This window comes from Monodelphis domestica, chromosome 2 (genome assembly GCF_027887165.1).
Source record: "Monodelphis domestica isolate mMonDom1 chromosome 2, mMonDom1.pri, whole genome shotgun sequence".
Classification (NCBI taxonomy): Eukaryota; Metazoa; Chordata; class Mammalia; order Didelphimorphia; family Didelphidae; genus Monodelphis; species Monodelphis domestica.
In genome coordinates, this window is record NC_077228.1 from 83,690,016 (window position 1) to 83,708,852 (window position 18,837).

Below are 18,837 nucleotides of genomic sequence, written 5' to 3' on the forward strand. Positions count from 1 at the left end.
GTTAAGTGATTTCCCTATGGTCACATAATCAAAAAACTTCAAGCCAAATTAAGTCAATAAGCACTTATTAAGTACCTCCTATATGCCAGTCACTGTGTTAAATTTCTTCTTGACTACAAAGGTCAGGATGGCTCTCTATTCACTATGCATAGATGATTCTCTAAAATACTGCTCTTATAACCTTGTAATGAGGCTATATTGTCATACCTTCCTGTTCTTAAGTGCATTTTCTTAACTCCATTCTTGGAGTTAAATCTTCATTTTTGTTCCAAGGGAATAAATGATTGTAAATGTTTGAGTTTGGGCATATGGTACAGATAATGCCCCAACTAAAAAGATATATTTTCTTTTACAAATTTGATAAAATAGCTTTGGGGCCAGATTTTGGTAGATGATATTCTGGCCTATCATTTTACTAATAAGGAAAGTGAGACCCAAAAATGACTTGCCTAAGGTCACACTAAGTTGGAGAAGAGATCAGAATAATGGAACCTATGACTAGAATATCCAATGTTTTTGCTTTCTTCTGACCACAAAAGGCTAAGCATAGGATATCTCTCTAATATTTTAACCAATCAATTCATTTAGCAAACATGTATTAATTGGCCACTGTGCACAGAGCAATAGGTGATGAGTACTTTAGGAGATAAAAATGGCATTCTGTTGTCCTCAAGAAAGAGTCAAGAAGGAGAGGTAAAGCATAAACCCAATAGCTAGGATAAAAAGTAGAATATGGCAGATGCCAAAAGGGAGATCCAAAGTAATCTTTGTTTCTCTGACTGTTCTCCCCCTTATGTACCTGTATTAAATGGTTATAGGTGCAAGGAATAAAGATGAATCCCAATATCTGGGGAGATTTAGGAAATACCCATACTTCTTGCTGAAAAAAAATGATTTGTATATGATGTAAAAGGATTAGTTAACTGTAAAAACAAAAAGTAAAAAATAAACAATGAAGTAATAGATTAAGGTAAAATTTATTAAATGTGTCTCTAAAAATCTCAATCAGAAGCCATTCAAAAATTCAAATAATATATTCTAAACTGTCATTTGGGAAACTGTAATGTAATGACCAAAACGTGAGGTGACAATGTTGAATAATGCATTGTCTAAAGGAGTGGAGCTACTGGTTATAAGAACAAAATTTCCCTAGAAATAGAGATGGGTACTATATCAAGCTATCTTATCTATATGTTAACATTTAGTTGATTGTCTATACTTTTCTTTTGCAGTATTATATGTATGATTTTAAAGTATGATTTAATAAAAATAAAGATTTAAAAGTATGATTTTATTTTAATTATTTTTCCAATTATATGTAAAAAATTTCAATATTCTTTTTTAAATTTTGAGTTCCAAATTCTCCCCTTTCAGCCCTGACCCCTTCATTGAGAAGACAAGCAATTTCATATAGTTTATATTTGTCCAGTCATTCAAAACATATTCCCATAATTAGCCATGTTGTGAAAGAAAGCACACACCCAAAACAAGATTTTCTTCGAACTGCATTCAGGCTCCATTAGTTATTTCTCTGGAAATGGACAGCCTTTTTCACCCTAAATCCTTCCTGCATTGCTGAGAATAGCTAAGTCATTCACAAGTGATCATCATATATCTAGCACACTATTTTCGTATTTGCTCAGTCATTTCAGTCTGACTCTCCATGAACCCATTTAGGATTTTCCTGGCAAAGATGCTGGAGTGGCTTGCCATTTCCTCCTCCTGCTCATTTTACAGATGAGGAAACCAAGGCAAACAGGGTCAAGTGATTTGCCCAGGATCATGTGAATTGATTAAAGCTTTTAGAGAAGCTGATATGTCAATGTCATACCATTCTATATGGAAGTTGGGAGTATTGTATGAGTTAATTATTGGAAGCGCCACCTACAAAAGGCATTCAACTCTCAATTTACTCAAAGTAGACAGAAACTCTGATTCCCAACCCAATGTATCTATCCACCTAGCAGAATATATAATGTTGTTCCAGGCTTGCAGTCCAATGATGTAATGTATTAAAGATACTAAAAGGAAAACATTAATATATCTCCTCGGAAACTTTTGGTCAGTTCTCGCTGTTGTTTAGGAAGTGGGTTAGAGTCTAATTCAGGACATTTTAATTCATGAACATTATGTCATGGAGAAAAAATATTTTAAAAGAGTTACAGCTAAGGAAATAATCATTTTATTGTGAATGCAAAGGCAAACTCTGTTGTGGAGCTGAAACAGAGCTCTAGCTTGAGCCGTGTTAACAGATAGGACCTTCCCAACTTGCAGCTTAATTTTTAATCTGCATTGACCTTAACTCCTTTTAGCAAGGTTATGTTCTGACTTGTAGTTCCCGTCGCTCTCTCCTAACTGTTCTCCATCACCTGGATAGCAACATTCTGATGGAAAAGGCAAATTGCCTGGCAACATTGTAAGCATTCAGACTTTGCCTGCATGTACCAGCTTGACTGAATTAAGTTTTAAAATGTTCAACTGTTGTTTAAAGGTTACCAAATAGTTACCAAATAATGTTTGATTAAAATGTTTCTGGGTTGAGCCAATTTTTGCGGCATCAAGTAAGCCAATGAATTTCAGAATTTCTTTATCAACAATTTCTCTGATAAAACTGAAAAGAAGAAAAAGAAGACATTACATTTTTTCTTAGTCCCAAAGAAAATGAATAAGTGTAGAGCTTTTAGGTAGTGATATACCCATTTGTATGACTAAGGTATGTGTAGAGTTTTTGTGGATTTTGTTAAACATAGAAAAAATGTGATTTGGTGATCTAGTACTTTCTTCCTGGTGTGTTCTCAGTTCGAGGAGCATGGAGCACTTGGCTGCCCTGGGGATCCTGTAGTGAAAGCTGTGGGAAAGGCACTCAGACAAGAATGAGGTTATGTAATAATCCTCCTCCATCATTTGATGGAGCCTACTGTGATGGAGCTGAAACACAAATGCAAGTCTGTAATGAAAGGCCCTGCCCAGGTAAGATACAAAAAGGCTTATGTGTGCCTTTAAACAATAAGACAATGACAATTGATGATAATATTTGTAAAGGATGTCACTGTTTGAAAAACACTTTATGTGCATCCTAGTCCTCACAATAACACTATGAAGTCAGCACTTCTACTATTATTAATTATCAACATGTTATTTGTGAAGAAACTTGGGCTGTGAGTGGTGAAGTTGATCCATAGTTACACAGCTAGTACAGAGTGTCAGAAGCAGGATTTGAATCCAGCATTCTTAACTTCAAATCCAATGTAGTAATCACTAAACATCCTCCTCCTAGCTATGTAATGTGCAAACTGGGATCCCCAATAACAATCCTTCCCAAGAATATCACTCAGATCAGCACTGATCATTTTTCCTGGTAGTAAAAGGTCTTTTACGTTTTTCCAGTGGATGGCAAGTGGGCTTCCTGGGCCAGCTGGAGTGCCTGTTCTGTATCCTGTGGAGGAGGCTCCAGGCAGAGAACAAGGGATTGCTCTAACCCAGCCCCTCAACATGGAGGACACAAATGTGAAGGGAATGATGTCCAAATTGACTTTTGTAATAGTGACCCTTGCCCAAGTAAGTATGGGAGGTAATGACTCTCCATCATGTTTATGTTATTCCTTTAAAAAGTTGCCCAGTTCTTTTTACACATTTATACAGATTGCTTTTCATTTGAACCAAATTTGCCTTCGATATTTTGGACAGTTACCTAGTGAAGTTGTCTCCTTAATGTCTCCCTTCTTGTTCATCCTACACCCCACTGCCAGATTAGTATTCCTTATGTGCCCTTCAGATCATGTTGCATACCCTCTCCTTGTCTGGTAAAAAAAAAATCAATATTTCCCCTGTTGCCTACTAAATAAAATACAAATTCTTTCTCCTAGTAATAATGGCCCCATTACCTGTGCCTATTCCAGCTTTGTCTCCTATAACTCCCTTTCATTTCTGCCTTCTTGTAATATGGATTTCTAGATGTTTCCCTAATATGACCTACAATGTTTCCTCTACTTGGAGCATCCTCTCTTCTCCTCCCTCAGCTCAGCCTATCTAATTTATAAGATCAAAGACATAGAGGTGAAAGGAATCTCAGAGGTCATGTAGTACAACCCCTCAGTTTTACAGATAAGGAAACTGAAGCCATGACATTAAGTAAATTGCCTAGAATCATAAAAGTGGTAAGTGTCAGATCTACGTTTCAAACCCAGGACCATCTCACTCCAAACCTGACACTTTGTACCATGCTGCCTCCCTGATAATCTTTCATTTTTTTAATTCAAATTATTTTACTTTTAAGCCCAAATTCTTTCCCTTCCACATATCACCTTCCACCTCAATTGAGAAAGCAAGGAAAACAAAACCTTTTACAAAGATTTACATCCAATCAAAACAAATTCCTGCATTGTCCATGTCCAAAAACAAAACAAAACACCTAAGCCTCAGTTTACACTGTAAGCCCACCTCCCCAGTGTTTGAAGGTTGGAGATGGGGATTGTGTTTCATCATGAGTCCTCTGAAATTGTTGTTTGTTGTGTGTTGATCAGAGTTTCTGTGTCTTTTAAGGTTGTTTTTTCTTGTTGTTATTGTATAAAACATTCTCTTCATTCAACTCATTTACATTTGTATCAGTTCATAAAAATCTTGCCAGGTTTCTCTGAAACCATACCAGGCAAAATGATTATGAGATTTCTGTCAACTTTGTTCACCAACTCATTAATTGTAACAGGATTCATCCATGGATGAAATTAAGCCAAAAAGATGATACAATAAGGAGGCAAGAAATTCAAAAGCAGATGACAGCCTAGAATTAAAATGGATAATTATTGTTTTGAAATTAGAGATAGAGGAGAGTGAAATCCGAACCAGACTAATGGCCTGAGAAAGTACTGAAGAGCAAAGGAAATGGAAGGCTCAGTGACAATACAGAACAAGTAGAGGAAGTACAGAGTATAAGGAGAGGAATAATCATAGGTGGTCTGGTCAGGCAGGAAAATGTCTAAATTTTCAATTAGGGAAATGGCATACTTGTGGGTAATGAAAAGATGTAGTACATGGCCTTTCCTTTTGAAACCAAGGTGGAGTAGAAAAATAGGTTGTACCCCAAAGAGATAATGGACACAAAGACTTGTACAAAAATATTCATAGCTGCGCTCTTTGTGGTGGCCCAAAACTGGAAAACGAGGGGATGCCCATCAATTGGGGAATGGCTGAACAAACTGTGGTATATGTTGGTGATGGAATACTATTGTGCTCAAAGGAATAATAAAGTGGAGAAGTTCCATGGAGACTGGAACAACCTCCAGGAAGTGATGCAGAGCGAGAGGAGCAGAACCAGGAGAACATTGTACACAGAGACTAATACACTGTGGTATAATCGAACGTAATGGACTTCTCCATTAGTGGTGGTGTAATGTCCCTGAACAACTTGCAGGGACCCAGGAGAAAAAAAACACCATTCATAAGCAAAGGATAAACTATGGGAGTGGAAACACCGAGAAAAAGCAACTGCCTGAATACAGAGGTTGAGGGGACATGACAGAGGATAGACTTTAAATGAACACTCTAATGCAAATACTATCAACAAAGCAATGGGTTCAAATCAAGAAAACATCTAATGCCCAGTGGACTTACGCGTCGGCTATGGGGGGTGGGGGGGAGGAAAAGAAAATGATCTATGTCTTTAACGAATAATGCTTGGAAATGATCAAATAAAATATATTAAAAAAAAAGAAAGAAAAAGAAAAATAGGTAAGAAATTTAAGGAGGTTGGTTAAATGGGATGTTAGGGTAACTTTAATATTCTACCTGAATAAATCTATGTGAATATTAAAATTCCCTAGAATAAGGAAGGGTGCAGAGGAAGAGATGAAGGTGATGATTACTCAGGGTGCTGAACTCCTTGAGAAAAGAAAGAGAATGATCACAGAAGTAATAATTTTGATTGTAGAGAAAAATTAAATTATGGGCTTAAAAAGAAGAAAAGTTACTAAGGGAATGAGGCAAAGGTAGACTCTGGAAAGGATAACAGAGATCAAGAAGCATTTGTACTCCCTTTCTAGGCTCAGGGTGATGGGAAATCTGAAGAAGAATCTCCAGGAGTGCAGTGTCATCAGAGGGAGTCAGGTTTCCATAAAAGGACTAATAAAAAGAATGTGAAAAAGGTCTGAATGAAGGGGAAATTGTGTTATAAAATGGAAATTCAGAGGGCAGAGTAGAAGGGGTAAGTGGGATTGGATTAGGATACAATGGAGTCAAGTGGAGATGATGATGAAAGGGCATGAGTAAGGAACAAGGGAAAGTCTCCTAAGTAGCTTCTAATTAATACTAGCAATAATATATTACTTGTTTGTAATGACTTGCCAGTATAATAGGCTTCAAAAATATTTTTGAAAGAAGAGATTGCATGGTAGATGTAATTTTATTGGTATTGGGAGGGTTTACATTATTTAATTTAACAAAGTATAGATCATATATTGCAATACATGCATGGTAATCTAATGCCATTAACTGTTAATGCATTGTTGGGCATCTGTAAAGGGTAGAGACCAAAAGAAAATGAATACCCATAAATTTGAGTTTTTCAGAAAACAGTTGGTGTCTGATACCCTTATTGTTATTGCATATTCACTGGAAACATTTCAAGAAATTACCCAAGCTAACACCTTTCTATCTCCAGTCAGGACTACAGCTAAACCTAAGGATGAGTGCTTCCATGACCACTTTATCATTTTTTAGTGTTTACTAGCTCTCAGTGATAGAACTTTCTCTCTTTCATGTCAAGTAACATTATGTTTTCAGCTCATGGTAGCTGGAGCCCATGGAGTGGCTGGGGAACTTGCAGCAGGACCTGCAATGGAGGGCAGATGAGGAGATACCGTACTTGTGACAGTCCTCGTCCAGCCAACGGTGGAAGAGCATGTGCTGGGGCGGATTCCCAGATCCAGAGATGCAATATTGACATGTGCCCTGGTGAGCTTTTGATTCCTATTCAGCTTATATTTTTCAAATTTATTCAATGATTACCATTAAATCTGATGCTGTATGAAAGCACAGATGTAGATTTAGCCATAAGGATTGTCCAAAAATAATTGGCTGGTTTGAATTAATATAAGCAAATATCATTAGTGATTTGTTCTATCGTAATACATTATCACAAAAATATGTATTTAAAGCCTTCTATAACTGAAAAGTACCATATAAATTTAAGTAATATTAATTATATTATTTTGCACACTTGTTTACAGTGGATGGAAATTGGGGAAATTGGCATACTTGGAGCAGGTGTTCTACTTCCTGTGGAGGAGGTGAAAAAACTCGGAAACGTATATGTAACAATCCAGCTCCATCCAAAAGTGGACGTCCTTGCCCTGGAGATGCTACTCAGGTTTCCAGATGCAATATACAAACATGTCCAGGTAGTGAAGTTAATAAGCTTCACAAATCAGTGTTATTCTGACAATTAAGACTTGTGTGACAGTAGGACAGGTTAAGTTGCATAGGAAGATAATTTACATCTTCCCTCTAACTCAGACCTTATGTATAGAAAGAACATTGTGTTTAAAGTCAGAAATCTGGATTCAAATACAAACTCTAGGCACTTATTAGCCAAATAACTCTGGGCAAATAACTTCATTTCCCATAATTTATTCTCATCTCTAAGACAGGATTAATAATCCTTATCTACCTGCCTTACATGACTTGTAAAGAAATTGCTTTGTAAAACTAAAAAGGGATACATAAATTTGATTTTCTTTTTTAATAATATGTCTTCCTCAATTACATGTAAAAATTTAATCATTGTTTTTTAAAATTGAGTCAGATTCTCCCCTTTTCTATCCACTCTCCACCATCCCTGAGACAGCAAGCAATCTGATACAGATTGTACATGTTCAATAATGTAAAACATTTTTCCCTATTAGTCATTTTGTGAACGAGAACTGTAACAAAAAAAATGAAAAGAGAAAGTGAGGTATAGTATGTTTCATTCTGTAGTCAGACTCCATCAATTCTTTCTCTGGAAGTGGATGGCATATTTTTTATTATGAGTCCCTTGGGAATTGTCTTTGGTCATTGTCCTGCTCAGAATACCTAAGTCATTTACAATTATTCATCACACAATATTCGTTTTACTGTCTGTAATGTTCTGGTTCTACTCACTTTATTAGGTTTCAGTTCATGCAGATCTTTCCATGTTTTCTGAAATCGTCCTTCTGATCATTTCTTATAACATAGTAGTATTACATTACAATCATATTCCACAACTTGTTCAGTCATTTCCCAATGAATAGATATCCCCTCAAAATTTGAGCTTTTCTTGATGGCTGCCCCTTATCTTTCCCAGAACACAGAAGGAAAAAGAAGAGTAAACAAACCAAATATTTTTTTCTTTGTATTGATTTTGTGACAACAGTCCCTAGAAGCATAAGCCTTGTTAAGAATACTGCCTTCATTTCACCACTAAATATGTTATAGGTCACTGCTACCATACCTCAGGACCTTTCTGCAATGAATGATAGCCTGAACCACACTGAATAAACAGATAATTTTGTTCATTCCAGAGAGGAATATTTAATGAAGACTAGCAAGTACATGGGTTTTCAAGGAAATGTAAAGTTCAGTAACATTCATACAAATCAATAAAATAACTCTATACATTAATATAATTATTTAAAATAATTGTGGTGCAGTGGAAAGAACATCGGATTTGGAGTGAGAGAGCCTAGATTCCAATCTTAGATCTGCAACTTACTAGGTTCCTGATCTTGGAAAAATTCTTTAACTTCTGGGGAAGTCTGCTTCTTCATTTTTATACAATTCAGTTCTTTCAGTCCTGTCCAATTCTTCATGATCCCATTTGGAGTTTTCTTAGCAAAGATAGTATAATGGTTTGCCATTTCCTTCTCTAGCTTGTTTTTTACAGATAAGAAAACTGAGGGGAACACAGGTAAATGGCTTGCCCAGGGTCACATAGCTAGTATGTATCAGAGGCAAGATTTGAATTCAAGAAAATGAGTCTTTCTGACTCCAGATCCAGTACCCTATCCACTGGACTACCTAGATACCAGTGTCTTTGGCAATTTCCAAATAAGATTTCCCTAAAATTTCTTTCTATGTCCCAGGATGATTATTGCCTAATTATAAGTAACACAAAGTAAAGTTTATGTTCTGACTATGTTAAGGAACTTTCTTTTCCATTTGTGTGATCATATACTCTATCACACTCTTTTTTTTAAACAATAGCTTCAATTTGGAATCAATTGTCTCAAAGGCAGAAAGACTAGGCAATGGGGGTCAAGTGACTTGCCCCAGGATCACACAACTAGGAAGTAACTGAGGACAGATTTGAACCCACAACCTTCCATCTATGGGTCTTGCTCTCAAGCCAACCAGCTGCCCCCGCTACCTCACTCTTAAATGTAACCTCAAGACCAAGATAAATGTATCTTTTAAACTATAAAAATATATATATAAATGATGAAGAATTCCTAAAGAGATCCTTCAGGTTCTTTGAAATGGAAACTTATATGAAGGTAGCATACTTAAACATTGGCATCATTCCTATTTCTCAAATTCTGAAATGACTCTGTGTGTATGTGTTTTTAAGACCCATAATTTCATCAGTATAGGGATCTCCCAAAAAGGAAATTCCCCATACCCATCCAAATCTGGTACCCGAAGTACTGGATAGCTGCTTGGGCCACCAAGAGATTAAGGTTACCCAGAGTGGCAGAGCCAATATGTGGCAGAGTTGGGTTTGAACTCAGGTCTCCTTGACTCCCAAGCCAATATTTTATCTGCTTCTAGAATGCTTGTGTCTGAATATGATATACTTCTCACTTGTTTTCTGCCATACTGGTAATGGAATTGTTTTCTCATCTATGGATGTTTTTCTTCAACTCCTTCCCCCAACAGGTGGGCCACAGCAGGCGAGAGGAAGTGTTATTGGAAATATTAATGATGTTGAATTTGGAATTGCTTTCCTCAATGCCACGGTGATAGATAGCCCTCACTCTGACACTAGAGTAATACAAGCCAAAATTACCAATGTCCCTCGCAGTCTTGGTAAGTTCCTATGCTCCTTTAAATTGAAAATAGATTCTGAAAACATTTGCAAATTTGCTCCAGAGCACTCTCTGAACCCTGCTTAACTTCATTAAGTTTATCCCTGCCCTACACTTGGACTGGAGAATTGGTTTTATTTATTTATGTGTTTTCAAGTATACTTCTTGCTATATTGAATTATTTTCCTAAGAAATTGCCCTGAAGTGTCAAAGTTTTCAGTGATTCCCTGGGCTATGCTGAATTTCAGAAGAGCTACACTGATTCTTATTATGTATCTCCAAGCCAGCCGAGGTCCCAGTGGTTTTTAACCTCAAGTTATATCATTGAATAAACAACCACCTAACAAACATTTGGCTTATTTACCACCCGTACTTTATTTCCCAAGGTCCAGCAATGAGGAAGATAGTTTCCATCCTGAATCCCATTTATTGGACTACAGCGAAAGAAATAGGAGAAGCTGTCAATGGTTATACCCTCACTAATGCAGTCTTCAAAAGAGAAACACAAGTGGAATTTGCAACTGGTTAGTGACAGCTGAACTCAAATATCTATTAATTTAAGAAATTCCCGAGTGAATAAAAGTTGGGTACCTCAATAAAATGTGTTAGGATTATATTCTGACAGTGTAATTTCAAAGTGATTGATTCAATCTCATCACAAGGAATCAAAAAAGTGTCCTGTTCCCTGGGAAAACTGTACTGAAATTAGACCTATATGAAACCCATTGTTTCAAACCTACTTGATATTTTTTTTCTTTGTATCTCAAGCATAGAACACAGTATCTTGCATATAGGAGACACTTAAATATTTGTTGAATTGAATTGTAGCCAGTAACTTGTCAGAGAGAATATTAAAGCTCAGATGGGGATGTACCCTGACCCAATGTATAGTAATGAGTCTATTTAGGGGCAGCTAAATGGCTTACTGAATAGAGAACTAGGTCCTGAGTTTAACCATGGACTCAGACATTTCCCAGCCAGTGACTCTGGGCAAGTCATTTAACTCCAGTTGCCTAGCCCTTATAGCTCTTTTGTCTTAGAACTGATAATTCATATCGATTCTAAGACAGAAGGTAAGTGTTTACAAAATAATAATAATAATGGATCTATTTCAAAAATGGGTTTATTTCCTATGGAATTGACCAGTAGTTATAATGACACTTAATTCAAGTCATTTGTCAAGGGGGTAGAAAGAAATAACTCAACAGACACTTAAAAAGTCATTTCACCATCATACATTAGCATATACACATACATAGCTTTAATATTCTAAAGCTCCCGTGATGTTTAAGGCTGTGGGAGACACATCCATTAGATATAGATGGAGGAGAAACTTCCTGGTAAAGAGCTTCTTCAAACACTAGGCAGTCATTTGAACAGGAGGCACACCCAGTAGACAAAGCCTTTCTAGACTGGTAGTGATGGCAAGAGTTTATAAAGTATTTGTAATATCAAGGTATCAAGTTAAGACTTCAATGGAAATATAAAAAGAAGTTAAAATAGGTTTTCATCATGTCAAGGCCTCCTGACCATAATTGTCTTTTATTCTGATTCTCAAAAAATTAGTATATAAATAGTGAAATCATGGGATTTTCATGGTAAGAGACCAGATAAAATATGTCCATCCTGTTGCCATACAGTTGGAGTCAGTCTGATTACTATTATTAATTCTAAAACTGGCTTGATGCCAATGATACTTGAGGTCTTGGGTAAGCAACAATTTTTTTTTCAATTCTTTAGGTGGCAGAGAAAGGTTACCTCTTGGCATTCACTAAATGTGTTACCCTAGGATAGTCCCTTATGACTTTGAGCCTAATATTCCAATAAAGATAATAATACTTGCTATAATTTTTTTTAAAATCCCTCTTCATATCTTAAACTTTAAGACATTATATGAATGTGCACTGTTTCTATGGCTTTCAAAATCTCTTCCCAGAGAACTATAATCAAGAAAACTTTTATGACCTCTTCTGGGAAGGTAATTCATCATTATTCATAAGTCTAAACATATAGAATCTTTGGTAATCATATAAAAACTGATTTTTCATGAGCATATGTTAATTTAGGTTTAATAAGCAACATATGCTCTGGTTTAGCTAGAAAACTCTATAATTTCCAAACTAAACTCTAATTTAATTCTCATGTCTGATATGTTTACAAATGGATGAATTGAAATACTCTAACTGAACTTGGAGATAGGGAAAATTTGTTAAGTGTTGCATAAATCATGTTCTTTTCATCTGTTTAAATGAATGCATTAAAATTCACAGGAGAAATTTTGCGGATGACTCACATTGCTCGTGGCTTGGATTCAGATGGAACTTTGATGCTAGATATTGTAGTGAGTGGCTATGTCCTGCAGCTTCAGTCACCTGCAGATGTTACTGTGAAGGTAAAACACTACTAAAAACGACTGATTTTTTTTCAGACCTCTGATTATATTGCTATAGGGAACTCCAGATAAGGAAACTCCCTCCACCAAAGCAGACTAGATTTGTTGCTATGTTTATTCATGCATTTTGCTATATGCATCATACTTTTTTTTAAACCATTACCTTACATCTTAGAATCAGTACTCTATATTGATTCCAAGGCAGAAGAGTGGTAAAGACTAAGGCAATGGGGGTTAAGTGACTTGCCCAGAGTCACACAGCTTGGAATTCCGTAAGAATCTGAAGCCAGATTTGTACCTTGGACCTCCCATCTCTAAAACAGGCTTTCAATCAACTGAGCCACTTGGCTGCCCCCATGTGCATTGCTCATAGCCGCTTTGGTCAGGACTACTTCAGTCGATCAGATAATAGTTATTAAATATCTATTATGTCCCAGGTACTATGCCAAGGACACAGAGAATGGCAAAAAACCCCAATAATCCCAGTTTTGAAGTAGTTCATAGTCATGTGGTAAGGAGCATGCAAACATACTAGATAGAGAATAAATTGGAAGTAGCCTCAAAGATATTAAGGCACTAAGACTAAGGAGGACTGAGAAGGGCTCCTTGAAGGAAGGTTAAGTGAGACTGGAAGGATGTCAGGGATGGAGATGAAGGAAGAAGAGAGAACATTCCTTATATGGGGATAAACTAGAAAAAAAAGACCTGGAGTTGGGAATGGAACACTTTGGAATAAAAGGACTGGAAAGGTAGCAAAGGGCAAGTTTGTGAAGGATTTGAACAGATAAAAAGATGATTTTATATTTGATCCTGGAGATGAGGAGGAGTCAAGAGAATGCCTGGGAGTCTGGGGTGGAGGGACCCTCGATAGATCTGTATCCCAAGAATATAAGTTTGGCAACTAAATTGAGGATGAATTGTGGAGATACACCAGGCAAGGAGACCAACCAACAAGGTGATAATCCAAGTATGAGGTGATGAAGACCTGGGTGGTGGTGATGGTGGTGGTCATGTAAGACAACAGAAAAGGAAGTATACATGAAATACCTTAAAAAGTAGATATGGCCAGATTTTACAATTGATTGGTTATGGGATGTGAGGAAGAATGAAGAGTCAAAGATATGGTACCCTCAAAAATAATGAGGAAATTGGGCAGAGGAGAGGGTGTGGAAGGAAAGATGATTAGTTTAATGTTGGACATGGTAAACTTAAGATGTCCAATAAACAAATGAAGATAATTCACTTGGCAAGCATAGTCTGGTTCGGAATCTTAGAGGATAGAGATATAGCCATACCCACTTTGAATCTAGCTATAGGGTTTAACAGTATTGAAACACTCGGGGGTGGGGGGGCGGAGGAGCAGAGTTAGCAACAAGACATGTGCTCATGCCTCACCACTTCAAGTCCAGTCAAGCCTGCAGATCAAGATGAATACCATCATGGATGACTATGAGGTCTCCAGCCGGGTTTCTGGGATTGATTAACAAGAAAGAAAGATTTGCAGATTTTCAACAAGAAAACCAGAGAGAAATTCACCTTCAAAATGCTTTAGGACTAGTGAAAAGCAGAGTGAACTTGTATTAAATGGCTTCTTAGGGCCACAAATGAGATTTTTGGTCTAGTTCTGAAAAAGTTGTACATATACAAATCTGGTAACTATTCTACCTACAGACCTATTCTGCCTCTACAGACCTTTTCAGAATTATTAGAATTCTTTTTGTGTCAGGATCAGTAATAACAAATTCATCAGTAATTCTGTGTTCCCCTTGGATAAGAGACCCCAAAAAATACACCTGCATCCATGAGTAAAAAATAAATAAATAAATAAATAAAAGAACAAGAAGGACCCTAAAGAATTCATCTGATACAGCCTCCTCTATAAAATCACCTCAGCTTTAGGACAAAAACTGTATAAAATCACTGAGGTTATAGATGATTATAAGAAAGTTTATAAGTTCCTCAGGGTAAAAATGCTCTACAATTTTCCCCTCTGTTATGATATCTTCTTGGTAGGTTGTTAGCCTGATAAACCAAGGACTATTAAATTAAATCACATATCTTAAATTTTTGTAGATGTATCATCTAAATTAGCATCATATACATATAAAAGTTACTCTACAAAATTTAAGATAGACATTGGCATCTTAAAAGATTATTTCCCTCTCATGACTTTTAACCTCAATCCTTTTTACTAAATTTTGATTAAGTGCAAGGAAAGAAAGGGACAAGACATGCAATGGCATTAGAATAGGGCACTATCAATGAGGAAATGCCTTCAAAAGGCATCTGAGGATTACTGAGGATGGATGGACTCAGTACACTTAACTCCTGGCTGAGGCTTTGGAGGTTCTGAAGGTGAAGGACACCATTGACTGGTGATGAAAGTAAACTGATTGTATTTGGAATAGGAGTTTGTGAACTTTTAGATTTCTTAATTTGTATTGTTTGCTATGTGTTTTACCTAGAGGGGAAACTGAGGCAAATAAGAATAGCACATCTTTGAAAATAAAAAGGGGGACTACATGAGATAGAATTGGGTGTGCTATTCTCAGAATGAACATTTAGCTTATGAAAGCTAGTTTGTTACCTTTTTTTTGGTTGAAGACTCCAGGACAGCCCTGGGAGGGAGACTGAAGGACAAAAGGAGCAATAAACAGCTCGGTTCCTTCCCTTACCTCATCTGAGTTGGGCTGGAAGCACAGGTGTTTTGATTTGTAGGTCAAAGGGGGGGGGCAATAGGGCAGGAGGAGGAACCTTGTGTATATATTGACTGCTTGCTACCTAGTCAATTGGCACTTCTTAGCACATCATTGGAGTGTTCTCTTTCATGAAGGGGAATAAACAAGTGCCTTTTTTACTCCTACAATAATATTTTGTATTTTATAGTTTTCTTTATAATTTATAGTTTTAGAGAGTTGCCTGGAATACTAAAAGATGAAGCACCTTTCCCAGGGTTGTTCAGCCAGTATGTAGAATAGGCAACATTTGACCCCAAGTATTCTTGACTCAAAGGCCAGTTCAGCATCCCAATACTATGGCTTTAGCAGTGACCTTATCGAATCAAAATAGATATTTGTGTAAGACTTTCATCATCATCACATATGTTTTAGAATCATATAGTTTTGTATAATAGAGCATTCTTAAGGCTGCTTCTTGGGGGAATCTTCAGAGAAGAAAAAATGCTATGAACTTTCAGTTGCTGATGGTCAAATACATATTATTCATTTTAGGATTACACAGAGGACTACATTCAAACAGGTCCTGGCCAACTCTACGCATACTCTACCCGACTTTTCACTGTTGATGGAGTTAGTGTACCATATACTTGGAATCACACGATTTCCTACGATCAGACTCTGGGAAGAATGCCATTCTTAGTAGAAACACTTCATGCCTCATCCATTGCATCTGATTACAACCAATTGGAAGAAACTCTGGGCTTTAAAATTCATGCTTCAATATCTAAAGGTAATTTTGGTTAAAGATTCCTATACTAAGAACTATTGTGTGTCCTTATTAAAAGAGCAAAAAAAAATCTCTCAGTGCAATCCATTTTTATAATGTATGGATGTTAAGAGAAGTATTATAGAATGATAGAATGGCTGAGGTTGAAAGTGATCTTAGAGAAAATCTGGCAGGAATCTTTTCTTTTTACAGTTTAAAAAATATTATTCTTTGGGGAGTATGCCTTGACCTATGGTGTTTTGGAATAAGCTTCACTGTGTTCTCATTATTCCTTAATGGACCTTCTTTACTCTTAACATTCTCTGTCATTACCCATAGGAACCATTTCATTTCTCCTCTAAGCTGGCATGGCACTCACTCTATCAAACTAAATGAAGATGTTGTAACTCTGTATTTCACTGAAAAGACTTAGACCACTGGACATGTTCCTTTCTCTATTCCTCAGAATTTTTCAGTTATCTTCAATTATCTTTTCTCCTTTCCTATGGTCACAGAAGAATATGCCTTATTATAGAGAATTCCTCTGCCTATCAGACCCAACTAATGAATTCATTCAGCTGCTATCACACCAGTCTGCTACTATCCACTGATAAACCTGTCAAAAAAAGCTGTGTATACCCAGTCTGTCCATTCTTTCCTCAATATTTTGCTATATATGCTCTTACCTTACCATTCTACATAAATTAATTCTTCAGAAGTCACCAATGACCTTATGATGTGTCAATCAAAGTATGAGATTATTTCTCTCTCTTTAAATGACTATTCATCCTCTTACAAAAAGATATTGATAGTAATAAGATACTTCAATATTCCTTTCTCAGAAATAGATAAGCCCAAATGAAAATTTAACAAGAAAAAAAAGAGTAAATAAGTTTTAATAAAGATAATGTGGCATAGTGAAAAGATCATTAGGACTAGAGTTAAAAAATATCAGTTCAAATTTCACCCTTAACCCTGTCTGTGTGACCCTGGGCATTAAACTTCCTTGGGTCTCAATTTTCCAATATGTAAAATAAAGAGGTTGGACTAAGATGGCATCTGTGTTCTCTTCCTCTCTCTGGAAGCTATGAATTTGCTCAACCGTTCTAGAAATCAAATTTAGAAAAAAATGTGATTAAAATGTCTATGCATTTGACCAAGAAATCCTACTCTTAGGCATACATCCTTTCTCCTACCCACCCCACAAAAAGGTCAAAGACAAAAATGTTCAAAACAATCTTTTCTGAGCCTATGAGTTACTGAATAAATTAATTTTATCTGACCTATGGTAACTTTTAAAATTGTACTATTGAGGAATGCACATTCTCAATATTTCATACTATGTTATATAAATTGATCATATGCTAATACATAATGATGCTAATACATAAAAGAAACATAAGTAAATGTGAAAAGCTAAATATGATTAAACATTGTTTGCAAACCCCAATGCAAGAAAAATAAAAATGAATAAAGAAAATATGAGCAAAAGATTCTGACCTAAGCAGAGACTTAATAAAGACATATTAGTGAATGTATCAGATAGTTATAAATAGGTTAAAAATCATTACAAAAATAGGATAACATGTCAAAACTTGTGGGACATAGTTAAGGCAGTTCTCTTCAGAAATTTGTTTCTCTGAAAAAAAAACCTATGAAATAGAAAAAGAGAGAATTAATCATCTGAACATGTAACTAAAAAGACTTTTAAAAATAGCCACCCTAAAACAAATACAGAAGATGAAAATTTGGAAATTAGATCAACAAAATATAAACATCTAGTATGAACATAATTGTTTGCATGTAGTCTGACTCATTAGAAAGAATGGGGAATTCTTGCCTTTTTTTGTTCCTATCATTTAGAACAATGCCTAGAACATTTGATGTTTTTTGATTTTTTTGATTAAAAAAACATTTGATAAATGATCATTGACATTGGTTACCATGATCAAGAAAATTGAAATCACATTATAAAATAAAAAATAAATAAGTTGAATTTACAATAGAGAAGTAAAAACTACCAAAAACAACTGTATAGTTATATATCAGTAAAACTGAGAATCAAAAGGAAATTGAAAAAAAACAACAAAAATATAAAAAAGACTTGACTAACAAAATGAGAAATTTACAAAGTAAATTCCAATGTCAGAATAAGAAATAAAGCAAACCATAAATTTATTTTAATCTTTTAAAAATGTGTGTTGATGTTTTCTGATTTATATCATCTTCAAATCCAAAATATATGTTTGTATAAACTGATTTAGAGAAAAATAATCAGAATTAAGAAAGCAATCAAATTATACTTGTCTTTGTTCATCATATATACTGTTAGTATTCCTCCTCCATATTACTCATGCTGTTTTTCTTTCTTCCTGCAATTTTCTCCTTCTCCCTCTTTATCTGCTGAATTCCTTCCTATCCTTTAAAACCCAAGTTAAATGCTACCTCTTCCAGGAAGCTTTTCCTGATTTCCCTATTACTGAATCTCTTCCTCAATCCTTACAGAACTCTTTATTTTACATCTCACTGATCATGCAACATTGGGTATTTTGTTTGTATCTTATCTTCCTCATTTATTGTCAGCTTGATGACTGCAGAGACTAATTATATTTTATCTAAGCTTTTATTCTCCCCCAACAACTAATATAGCACTCTACAGTAGGCACTTATATTAATTAGAATGCATGAATGAGCCTATCAGCTTTTCTCTAGAATATTTAGTTTACTAGAATGCTTCCCATTATAATCTCGCAGTTTCTTTATAGCATTCACCCATACATAGTGGGCAAGTGAGACAAACGAACTACATTACCTTTTCTGGGTTTGATATCCTTAAAGAGGAAAAAAATAAGTTATTCTCAATTTAACATTTGCCAAAGGGAACATGTTTCAGAATCCATGCAAAATAGTATAAAGTTATATTTTGGACATAATTGGCCAAATTCTGGACGAATCATCAAT

General features: G+C 35.7%; 1 protein-coding gene across 3 annotated transcripts in view; it reads left to right on the forward strand.

Annotated features, from left to right (window-relative positions):
- The window catches only part of HMCN1 (hemicentin 1), a 520,282-nt gene that overhangs the window by 467,412 nt on the left and 34,033 nt on the right, over nt 1–18,837 (forward strand). For all 3 annotated transcript variants that reach the window (XM_001375804.3, XM_016430009.2, XM_056815652.1), the window contains 8 exons: nt 2,800–2,970; nt 3,388–3,558; nt 6,778–6,948; nt 7,224–7,394; nt 9,892–10,041; nt 10,427–10,564; nt 12,311–12,432; nt 15,663–15,900. In XM_001375804.3, coding sequence (XP_001375841.2) covers nt 2,800–2,970; nt 3,388–3,558; nt 6,778–6,948; nt 7,224–7,394; nt 9,892–10,041; nt 10,427–10,564; nt 12,311–12,432; nt 15,663–15,900 — 1,332 coding nt within the window. The remainder of the gene's footprint in view (nt 1–2,799; nt 2,971–3,387; nt 3,559–6,777; nt 6,949–7,223; nt 7,395–9,891; nt 10,042–10,426; nt 10,565–12,310; nt 12,433–15,662; nt 15,901–18,837) is intronic.